Genomic DNA, 12470 nt, shown 5'->3' on the forward strand with positions numbered 1-12470 from the left:
AAAAATGTATTTTATTAGATGCACGTATGAATGACCTTGGAGATAAGCCATCTTCTCTATACCATCTGAGCTTGACATCGATCATTTCATATACACACCCAGTCCTGCTTACTGGTCACTGAATTCTAATCATGCGGTTTCCATAGGTTGCTTACTTTGGACTCCTCTTTTACTTCTGATCGCTAGAGCATGGACCTCTCATATTGGACTCGGTCTTGTGTCCTGTCTCCAGCCTTCTTCTACCTCCTCCTGTCCATAGTTTTTTTTTCCAAGAATAAAAGTTTTCATCCACTTGTTCCAGGTCAAAAGACTTCTACATTTTCAGCACCTGTACTTCCTTCTTTGTAGGCTGGGTCTGTCCCTCTGGCCTCCGCTCTCCTACCTTGTCACCTGGCATTTTGCCTTGCAATCTCCCAGTTCTCATAAGATGGCCCTTGTGTGTACCCTTGAAACACATTTGGGCCATTATCTGTTTCACTTAGCTGTGAATTCTAATCATCACTCAGGCCCAGCTAAAGTGTTTAGCGTACAGTAGCAACAATGGACTACAACCGCAACAGTACTTAGAACTTCCTAGTTGCTGGCATGCATTAAGCACGGTACTGAGTTGTTCATACGCATCGTATTACTAACTTGTGCAAAACCCCCTAGGAGGTAAGTCCAGTTGTTTGTGTTACAGTGGTAGGAATCTAGGCTCAAAAGTGTCAAGTCATGTACCAAAGGTCACAGACTCAGTATCTAGAGCAGATGGCTTCATACATAATTCCACTGGAGTGCCAAAACAGCGTCCCCACCCTCTAGGCGATGGCGCCTGAGGCAGTTTTTCTTCTCTGACAGCCCCTCACTGTCCACAGTCGCTGATTTGCCAGCACTGAGTTGAGCTGCCCTACTCAACATTTTCTTATATGCACATGTTCCTTATTCCCAGTTAGGTTACAAGCGGCCAGACAACAGGAATTGCGCTCCTGACATACAAATTCATTTCTAACTAAACTGATTAAGAGGGTAAGTATTCAATCCCCCTTTAGTTTTTGTTTTTTTTTTTTTTAAATATAATTCTACCTGGAGGCGGTGGGTTTACCTCCCTCCTTTCATCCCCCATGACTACAAGTTGGTCTTACAATAAACAAAAGTAGATCCTTGCTGAGTGTAGGCTCCTGAATAATACATGCAGCTTCAGCATCCTTAATCCAAAAATCTGAGACTTTTTAAATGACAACATGGCATGACAAATGGCAAATTCCACACCAGGAAACTTTGTTTGATGCATGAAATTATTATATAAAATCACCTGTAAGCTATGGGTATAAGGTGTATATGAAATGTAAATGAACTTCTTATTTAGATGTAGATTTCATCCCTATAATATCTCACGATGTATATACAAACATATATATATATCAAACACTTCTCATTCCAAACATTTCTGATAAGCATTATTGGATCAGTATTTTCATATCTTTTCTGGAAAATGGGCCTGACGATTGTTGCTGTAGTGACTTAGGAATCTTGAACCTTTTCCTATTGAGACCGTTGCATGACTACAGATATTACAAGTGGGGAGGAACCTAAGAAAACCCAGCAACTATTGAGAGCCACTTTACGATTTAACCCCTGAGAATTAACGGTGTAGGTGGTAATTACACCACCGTGCTTCTATATCACCATAATATGCCTTTTTGTTAACTGTTTCATTTAAAATCAGCATTATGAGCTGGGGGTGTAGCTCTGCGGTAGAGTGCTTGCCAAGTATGTACAAGGCCCTGGGTTCGATCCCAGCACCATAAACAGGCAAATCCACAAACACACACAAATTAGCATCATGGACTCCAATAGATGTATCACTTCCCGTTCATAAAATGTTCATTTTGGGCTCAATCCTCAGGAAATTGTTTGACCCTGAATTAGTCACAGATCCTCTCTGGGCCTCTATTTTTCTATTGCCTTGACTTTCTGCAGTGCTAATTAACACAATCTGTTGGTTTTAGTTTATGTGCCTTCGGTGCCTGGAATCCAAGAAGCAAAACGCTAGAAAAGCCCTCTGAAATGTTAAAAGTGCCCAGCCAGAATGAGAAAGTATCCAGGGTTATTTTACTTAGTGGTTTTAAAGGAGTTTTTGTGTGTGTCTCCTTATCGTGGGGAGGTGCGCAGAGTCAGGAAGTTCCTTCTTTTGTATTTGTGCTTCTGGGGAGTCAAACCTAGGACCTTGGCCGTGCTGGGAAAACACTCCACCTCGAAGCTGCACCGTACCCGGAAGTTAGTTCTGCAGTCAGGCCTACTCTTGCCCTGCAACTGAGCTCACACGCTCCACGATTATGGCTCCTTGCAAGTCATCTCTGCCTCCTCTTCTATCCGCCCCCACCCTCCATGCCTCTGCTCTCTTATGTGCTTTGCATGTTAAATACCAAAAGCTTTCCGCTAAGGCCCCAGCCACAGGGGAGGGAGATAGCTTGCATCTGGAAGCCATCATCAGCTTCCCTTCGGTATGCCAGTAAACTAAAACTCCTCCATTCGTTATGGGGAAAAGTGACAGTTAATGCAGATGTTTTTTTTTTTTTTTCAGTTTCCTTTAAGACTTTTCCAATTGAATTTGAGGCTGTGGAGGAGGCTTGTGGGCAGACGTGCTTGCTCAGCCAAATCAGCCCATCTTCTGTGCCTCTCTCCAAAAACATGCTCTGAATCCATGGGGGTAGCTGTCTGGGTAGACATTCACAGCACACACACCCTTTGAAGACAGGGGCCTAGGAATCTCCCTGATCAAGAGCAAATAGTGAGGTCAAGTAGAAGAATCAAGATGATCTGGTAAGTTTTAAAATATAACAGTGGGGGAAAGGGGATGAAAAAACCAATTAAGAAGTATTATGTACCTGTACCAACTTCCTATGATGAAAGTAATCATGATGTACCGCAAACATGTATTCATAAAGCTAAACATTAAAAAAGACAAGGGAAATATGCAGCAGTGGAACAGTTCTGCCTCTTGACTGCAGTGCTGATGCATGAAGCTACCACAGTGGAACTGCACACAGCTGACGCTGTGCACCAAATGAATGTGTGCAAAACTAAGAGGTCTGAGTAGTCTGTGAGTTGCCTCTGAAGAGTTTTCTGGAGTTGCCATTGGACTATGGTTATGTAAGGCGTTAGTTACCATTGAGGGAATGATACATAGGCCTGTCTACAGTATTTTGAAGCTCTCTGCTGTCAGCGATTTTAAAATAAAATGTCAAGAACAAGCAAAAATCTAATGCAATAGAAATGGACTTGACTCTATTTCCCCAAAGTCTTGGGATATAAAGGCTGATGCTCTCCCACAGCGGGTCATGGGGAACGTGTTAGCAACCATGAGATAGATTATCATCACCATCAGCACGATCACCACCACAGCTCCCAATGTATTGAACATTCACTATGAACAAGACACCCAGTAAGGTCTTATGTTTGCTTTGTTGCATCCAATACCCTCCTCAGGTTGTCAGCCCATTTTACAGAGGATAATAATGGCACTGGAAAAAGCTGGCTCTCACCAACATCATCCATCAGTGGAGAGGCCAAACTCTGAACGCGGTTGAAGATGAACAACCAGGAGGAATCGGCCTCTCTGAGGCCATCGTGGAAAGCACTTAAATGCAGCCTTCAATCTCCAAAGAAGCCTTGACTGCCCTCCTGCTCCACCCCTCGTCCCTCTCTGGCCAAAGAGCCTGAGTGACCTACATCTGCAGGAAAGCAACAAAAACAGCACTTACAGGTTCTTCACGTCAGCGATGCCACGGAATGCCTTCCTCGGGATCCCCTGGATCTGGTTTTCGCTCAGATCTCTAAACAAGAAGAAAGGAGGCAAACCACGTTAAAGAGGCCCAGCTTTCTCTGCATCTCATTATGATAACAAAAACCCTGGGAGGCTGCCTCTGCGCTGGGTCAGAAGTGTTTGGGGGACTGTTTAGTCTCAGGCCCAGGCTGCCACAAGCGTTCACATTGTTCTCCGAGCTATGGCCTTTGCTGGAATGGTTACCAGGCGGGCTCTGTGGGTGGTCTCACACCTCCAGGCCACGAGCCAAGACGCTGGGTTATTTGTTGCATACACTGAATCCAATTCTCTGTTTTGCCACCTCTCAGAAAAGACCCCTTGGCTCCCTCCCCCCACGGTATCCCTCCCCCATGCAGGGTCAACACCACTCAATCTCTCATCTCTCAGCTGTCTTGTGATGCTCAGGCTCTCTGCCTTTGTCATCCAGGCTCAGAACTGAGCCTGGTCACTGGATTTTTTGATGACCGTCACCACTTCAGCTTATTCTAGAGTCCCAGAGACCCCTGGAGACCTCCTGGATCTTCTTAGTAACAAGCATGATGAGTTTAAATTGTGTTTCCACAAACCCATCCAAAAGAGGGGTCCCGCTGGCACCTCATCAAGCATTGAGTGGCACCAAAATGTTGTTTTGAAGAGGGTAAGGGATAGAGGGTGGAGACCCATAGCTGGCTCAACCTCAAGTTTTATCCTGGGTTTAAGTGTCCTAAAGCCTGTGTTTGTTTTCCTAAGAATGATGCAGGCCTTTTTCAGTTTTGTTTTCTGGGCATACTATTAGTATCTGTTACACCAAGCATGAGCTTGTTTTCACTCAGCCCTCAAGCCTGCTAGGACCTCAGTGGGTAACCGCTCTGCAAAGCCCCCTCAGGCCTCCACGGCACACGAAGTGGTGCCATAGGACAGTCATGCTGTGACTCAAGCTGCCTGTGCCCAGCCATGGGTTGCAGAAGCATCTCCAAAGGGAATACTGGGTAAAAGGATGAGCATGCAGAAGTGGGGCTCCAGGAACAGTCACCTCTTCATATTTTCTTTACAGATAAACACATATATGCAAATACACCTACCAGTGTATAGGTGTACATATATGCTATTTTGAAAAGAACACAGAGAACCCCCCTTTTTTGAATTAAAAAACTTAACCATTCAGACATAACTACTGCTACCAATTAGGAGTAACACATATAAATTTCACCAATATGACCTCATAGTATACAGTCTATTATAAACTGTTTTTTACTTACTATATTGAGAACAGCTGTCCACACTGTTACCAGTATATTAACACCAACATTTTTAATGGCTGTCTATCATCAAATTGTGTGTGGATGGCTATATGGTCCCAAATAATTGGACAGGCATGGAATTATCTGCCATGCAAAGAAACAGGAAACTTTCCCTGCCTAAACTCTTGGGACTTATGTAGCTATTTCTTAGCACAAGGTCCTCGAAGGAGAACTTACTGGTCATGGGATAAACACACCCGGCCAAGTGTGACAGATTTAACTGATAGACAACCTGATTTTTTGACAGATTCTCATCAAAGACTACTGATTGTGACAAGTATATTTGGAAAAAGAGGCCAATCACATTCTACTAAAAGCTGGGCAGTTTCACTGAACATCGTTCAAGGGGGAAAACAGAAAGAAGAGAGGCATGTGCTTTTTCTCTCTCACCTGCTGGGAGGATCCACACAAGCTTGGAGCTGCTGATTAAAACTCATGACCATTGGGGATTGTTTGGGGTTACTCTTCAGCTTCAAGACAAGCCTCAAGGGCTGCAGCCGTGAGTTCTAGAGGCTGCTGGGGCTAAGGACAAGGTGTCCCCCACCTCAAATCCAGTTTCTCCTGTCTGCATCTGATGTAAATAAATTTAGATGCACAATGAGCCCCATTTCAGACTCCCCCGGCCAGGCCTGATTCAATGAGCAGGGCTCCAGCCTGGAGTCGGGGCGCTGAACAAAGCCCACGATGACAGCAGAGGTCAGGCAGTGTCACCCAGGCCACTCAGCTGCTCTCCATCAGCCTCCAAAGAAGGGGCCCGGGTCCTGTCTGTCATCCGACTAATGCAATTTCCACCAGGCATCTGGGTTGTAGCCGAGGCTGCGGCAGCCACAATGGCCAGTCTTTTCTGTAACTGAAGACCGGTCTCTGGGCCTTCGTGCTCTTGCTCATGACCCTCCCAGGCGTGGCTGTTATCTCTGGCTGCTCTGGGAGATGAGCTTTGGCTATAATGTCTAACAAAAACCTGATAAGAAAAAGCAGGGGCAAAGGAAACAAATAGGAGAGATGTTTTAAAACTGCCAGCTTTGACCATGGCTGCAAGCTCGAAGGGGTACATCTTCCTGTAATGCATTAGCCTGTTTTCAGTAGGATGAATCCTAAAAAATATCAGAAGGAACAGCAACTGTACAAACATTCTGGCTTATGATGAAGGCAGGGGAGGGAATTTTAAGCAGAAAAATCTGGCAGCATTCAGGACAGACAGCCTAACAGGCAGTGAGTCAGGCACAAGCCTGTACTTCGCGGGACAGTAGCACTGGTCTCTGGTCATTGCATTCTTCCTGTAAATGTGCCCAGCTTCGCTGTAAGCAGCCCGGTGTAAGGCACAGTTTGCTTTTTGCTTCTCTGGCCCTAACAGAGTAAAACTGCGGATGGTAGGAAATTTATCTGTGCCCCATGACAATCTGCTTGTAAAGCTTATTAATTTTATTTTCCATTGAGCTCCTCTTCCCCGGCTAACAATACCACTGCCATGCCTCCTCAGGATTATATATTGATTTCATAAACACCTCCAGTGGGCTGACAAACTGACAGTGTTAATGGTGTTACTGACGGGGCGTGGAGGAGGACTCAGGGCTGGGCGCTTGGTTGTTTTTCGGTAACCATCCCTTCCCCATTATTCTAGGGCCTTTGTCAGGGTTCTTAATAGTGTGTTTATCTCAGCGTGATGCCCAAGCATGAAGCTATTGTTAAGTACAATCCTTGAGAGAGACAAGAACCACCATTTTCGGCTGACACTTAAATAAAAATAACAAAATCTATCCATTATGCCTAAGAGGCTAGTTCCAGCCAATTGCTTGTTTGAGTTTTACTGCTTTATGCTTCACAAGGGAAGCAGCCTGTGGAAAGGCTCAGAAGTGACCAGAAGGGGATTTTTTTTAAAACATTAGGAGAAAAGCACAAGGTAGGAGCAGGGCCAGGGTAGTGGGTACAAGGTGATGGGTGGGGAAGGTTTTCTTGGTTGGGAAGTGGGACCATGGATCAGGGAGCCTTTTTAAATAATTAGGACTCTGAAAGAAAAGGCGAACTGCATTAGCTTAAGTGCATTTTCCAGCTTCCGGAAAATGATTAACTGACTGATTATTCCATCCAAAAACACAGGACCAAAGACGACTTATTAAGGAGACAGTAAGTCAAATAGGAGTTGGCAAGAACGGGATACATCCCCCTTCCAGCCAGCCCTCCCCCCAACCTTTTTAATTTACTAAAATGCTTTGGACACAGATTAACTTTCTTCACAAATTTATTATTGCTTCATCTACCTTGAAACGGGAACTGCAGACACTTTGATAAATGGATTGAAAGGTTGTCTAGTTCCAGTAGAGCTTTTGAAATGCTTCCTGGGGCTCTCCCTGCAGTTGTCAGGCATGCTTTGTTCTGGGGACAACAGAGAGTTACAGCCCTCACCTTCACCCCTTCCCCTATAGGACACGGAACAGGAAAATGTCCTCCTGTCTTGCTCCACTGTGGACAATGCTCTTGTCCTTGTCTCATCCATGGTACCAGAAGCGTCTGTGTTGAACAGAAGTCAGTGTATGTGTGCATGTGTATGTGCGTGTGTGTATTTGCTCCTAGGTGTTGATCTCAAATTATTACAAAGCTACAAAATGGGGCTCATAATCTTCCAGAAACTTGGGGATTTCTTATCTCTGAAGTGGGTAGAGCTACTTATGAGCTGTATGATCATGTAAGTTACTAAAATGTCCATGCCTTAGTTTCCCCATCTTTACAATCACACCATTAATTTTGCAGGCTAATCAGTTAATTGTCAGAATGAAATGAGCCATACACGTAAAAGCACTGCGCATCTGGAACACGGAAAGCACGCGATGAATGGCTGCACAGAATTTACTTCTCAGGAGTTTCCCCATTTACTCTGGATTTACATTCTAAAAATGTCCTTTATCAGCAGCCCCAGATATTTATTTAATACTCTGAAAAAAACCACTTAAATGTTGCTAACACTCTTTCTATAAAGGCAAAGATAGAGCTTAAAGTCCTCCTCATCTAGAAAGGGGAGTCCACTTCTAATTCTAGATTGTTGCAGATAAAACAGGGCTTGATTCAGGAAAGAGGGCCATCTCAAAGGGCTGTCACCAAAGCAGACACTGAGCCAAGGTCTTAGAGGTTAAATAATTGATTAATGAAGTCCTTCCAGGAGACACCACTGAGGGATGGATTGAGCTGAAGAAGAAGAACAAAGTTTAACTAGGTAAAATAATGAACTTAGTCTGAGACCAGGGGGGCTCCTATCTCTTAGCAAGGGACCTAAGTCTTTGAGGGCCTGCCTCAGCACTGTTAGGACCACCCAAGAGATGCAAATACTCAGGCCCTGCCTGCCCTTCCTAATGATGGTGGCAGATTGTTTGAGGAGCTCCCAGCTGAGACTTGAGCAGTTGAAGCCTAAAGATACAGTCAGTACCAGCAAAGAGGACCTAGCAGGATCCGACCCAGATCATTCACAAGACTGCTTTAAGCGCCACTCTGAGTTAGCAAGGTCTCAGCAGATTAAAACATAACTCTTAAAAGATGCTATATCCAGAAGCAAGCATCAAGTGGAAGATAAAAATCCAGAGAAAACTGGAACAAGTCAATCTGGTATTCGGTAAAGTTTACACTTCTTTGTTTCCCCTTCAATCCTGTTGTGCCAAGACTAATCAATGGTACATTTTTAGTAACATTAAAAAAAACCTATCAATTCTTAATTAGTCAAACTGAAAGAAGGGATGGCAAAAAGCTTTTATATTTGGAGTTATTATTGGATTTGGGATTAGGGTGGTGGATTACTGTTCTGATTCTCTTTGACCTGGATATGTTAAAATTACTTTCACATTCTCTGCCTTGTGGGAGGAAATCTGCCACTAGCGAATTTGATATCAATCAAAACTCATTTAGGAATTGAAAAATTTCTAATGAATAATCCATGAATTTCTTGTACTCTCAGTAGCATCCCCAAATCCAGCTGAACCCTTTGTGCGTTATTCCTTGAAACCCCGACTCCTGACACCATATCCCTGTGACAATCACACTGCTCTAGAACTAAAGAGAAAGACACTGCTTTGCTTACCTTATTTTATACAGCAGGAGGGACAGACATGCAGGCAAAATTGTTCCCTGGGGATTTTACAATGTGGACTTGAGGGAGGATTTATCTTAATAGGTAAATCTCTTCTGCAGGCAATTTATCTTAATAAGCAAGATTATATGTTTGTAGTTGGGTCACTGTCAAAATCAAATGAGCCCCAAGCATATGTCCCAGCTAAAAAGCCCTGGTCCCTCCAGCTGGGTGTCTAGTCAATGGCATCCTTTGTCCGAGAGAGAGATGACAGTGGTGCAAACGAAATTATTTTCTGAAAGAGCTGGCACCTATCTCGAGAGCTAAGAATCGAAGTACCAGTGGGAGGAAAAGAAGCCCAATTATTCCCTATGGCTTCAGGGTTTCTCTGAATCTTTCAGTGCAGCAAGAGTATATGCTGCTTGCTCGGTTCTTGCTCAAAAGTTATTGGATTAAAGCTCTCCAGAAGAGCTGGTCTTTTCTGTCTACCCCGACAAGATCATCAGGAATGCCCTTGCCATACTTTTCAGATGCTCAAAACAGGTGGGTTACATGCTAGCTTAATAAAGATAAGCTGAATGCCTAATACGTGTTACTACACATTAAGTGTTATGATGGTGACATAAACAAAACTGATTACCTGTCCTTCTGGGGCTCACATTCTCGTTGGCACCAGATGCAAAGAAATAGACCACCTTACATTCACAAAAGTAAACCACCACCCAGAAGTTTTCAAAAGTAAGAGGACCATTTTTACTGCTTTTTCCTCAAACAGGCAGGCCTTATCTCAATGAATATGACTTTTATCCCTTTTTTTTTTCATTCAGCCAAAATCTTTTTTAGTTTTAAGAGAGAAAGAGGGAAAGATGCCAACTTGAATCACCAAGACTTCTGGGGACACAGGTGCTTTGGCTCTGGCTGTCCAGGTGGGAAGCCTGGATCAGGGCAGTATGAATGTGTCACTACGGGTAAGCAATTGACAGCACTGGCCTGTTTACATTAGGGCTGGTGGTTCATCTGAGTGGAGTTTATGGATGGTGCTCCAAAAACCGATTTCTGTTAACTTTAAAATTGAAGTATGAAAACAGTCTTATGATTGTGTTTCTGTTTACTTAGTCTAACTCTGATAGGGGCTAAGGAGCTAATTAAAGGTGAAATGACATCTAAGTATTGTTTCAAAATAAGCTAGAAGAAGGTAGAGACAGAGATGAGACAAGGTGGTGATACTCATCGGAGCAGAGGGATGAGAAAAAAGCAAGTTCCTTTATCATCCATGTTTCCATTTCAAATACACATGAAATGTTTATAATAAAAACATTAATTCAGAGTCCTGGGACCCATCCCAAATTCTTTGAATCACACACCCTACAATGAATTCAGAGCCCACATGTTGAACACATTTGAGAACTAAGTCAGGATGTTTAGCAAGCAGGTTTGCTACTAAGTTAACATCCCAGTTCTGCTGTTTAACAGGCTGTGTGCCTTTAAGAGAATTCATTTAATTCTCTGTCCTTCAACTTGTACTCTCTAGAAATTGGATAGGCATCAGAGAATGAACAACCAAGTGCTTCCTAAACTCTAATGCAGTATATAAATGCAAATGTCTATGTTCATTTGATTAGTATAAAGTTGACAAGTATAGTCCCTATTTTCTTAAATATTTACATTGGATTTTAGGGGAAATCTTAGGCTCTAAATGCATCTCAGGTGTTGGGCAAAATGCCTATGGGATTGGCTAGAGTCATAAGGGAATTCTGAAGTAGAGACTGACATCTGATCTGTATTTTAGAAAGTCACTTGGGGGCCAGTTCAGAGGCTGAGCTAGAAGGGTAGACAACTAGGGATGTTTACATTTGCCCGTGGCGTCCCTGAGGTGTGGCACAAGAAAACCAAGCCCTTCATACCTGGACTTTCTCAAACCCTAATTCTGGCTACCGGGATCAGAACATTCCCGGGAGAGCCTTACAGGCAAGCACTTCCCCTACCCCCTCCAGGAAGGCACATTCAGGGGAGAGAGAAAGTGCTGGAGGGCGGGTGATGAGCAGGTGTGGGCAGCCAGGCTGCCACACAGGTGTGCGGTCAGGGCTGAGGACGAGGCCAGAGCCAAGGTGCTTGCTCCACGAGAGCTTTCTGACCAAAGGGAAGAATAAAAGAGCCAGTTAGGCTGCAGGTGGATTCAGAAGGCTGTGCAGGGAGTTGTTTGCTCTCCAATTACTTGCCAGTGTGGGCACTCTTGGTGGCTTTTACCAGGTAGATTGTATAAGAAAGTGTTTCAGGGATGTGCAGGTAAAGTCAGTGGTAAATCAGGCTGAGCACAGACAAGAAGTAGTCAGGAGGTGAGCTAGGGGTAGACAGGCCCATCTAATCCGCTCATCCCCCAAAAAGCAAAATCAAATAACTCCCTATCTGCCTAACAGGACATTTCAGCATTGCGTTACATTTGACCTGTAAACTCAGATTTGGGACCAGTGAAGGGACAGAGGCTGTCACCCTTACCTGGGAGGTCAACTAATTCTAGAGTAGCCCTGTTTCATAAAAATATGTGAGCCATAGGTGCCATTTAAAATTTTCCATTAGCCACATGAAAAATAGTAAAAAGAAACAGTTGAAATTAATTTTAGTAAAGCACTTAGTTTAAACCAATATATCCAAAATAGTACCATTTTGACATGTAATTCATGTAACAATTTATTGAGATGTTTTACATTCTCTTTGTCATCCTGAGTTTTTGAAATCTGATGTTTGTTTTACATACATCTTAGATGAGCTAGGCCGCATTCCAAGTGGTCAGCAGGCACACATGGCTGGTGTCCACTGATCTGACAGTGCAGTGGTACAATAAGCCTAGAGCTGGACATGGTAGCAACTTGGCCCCTCACTGCCAAGAGAGAGGAAAGTCTTCAGACGTTGGAGCTAAGCTAAAGGAGCCCAATGAGGACTGCGTGGGGGTTTGGTTGGAGAGGGAGGAGATATGGAGAAAGCCAGTCCAGGTTGAAACTCTTGGTCCAAGGAAGCAAGTCCTGGCTTGAAAGAGTTGTGTAATCATCTTTCCCACTTTAGGCAGAAAACTTCTGACCAACCATGGGACTGAATCTGTCTTTCCAGCCACTCTTCCAGGGCTGGCAGTGTTAATCAACTCTGCCAGCCCAAACTGAAACTTTCTTCCCTTAATTATCCTATTCAACTCCAACTAATGTTCTTTGTGTTCATGAAACAGCATTATAATTGACTGATCATCTCCAGGAAAGAGTGCAGAGGCTGAGTTTCTGCACAGCTCACTAATCCCTGGGATTATCACAATTTAGCGACAAGGTGGCTGCATTAGATGGGATCG

The 12470-nt window shown here is 43.9% G+C and overlaps 1 protein-coding gene across 1 annotated transcript in view; it reads right to left on the reverse strand.

Annotated features, from left to right (window-relative positions):
• Slit3 (slit guidance ligand 3) overlaps positions 1–12470 on the reverse strand; it is a 590749-nt gene that overhangs the window by 197405 nt on the left and 380874 nt on the right. Inside the window, exon 5 of the mRNA XM_003473328.5 lies at positions 3744–3815. Within this exon, the coding sequence (XP_003473376.2) occupies positions 3744–3815 (72 nt within the window). The remainder of the gene's footprint in view (positions 1–3743; positions 3816–12470) is intronic.

This window comes from Cavia porcellus, unplaced genomic scaffold (genome assembly GCF_034190915.1).
Source record: "Cavia porcellus strain 051 isolate PalLab524CR breed Dunkin Hartley unplaced genomic scaffold, mCavPor4.1 scaffold_19, whole genome shotgun sequence".
Lineage (NCBI taxonomy): Eukaryota > Metazoa > Chordata > Mammalia > Rodentia > Caviidae > Cavia > Cavia porcellus.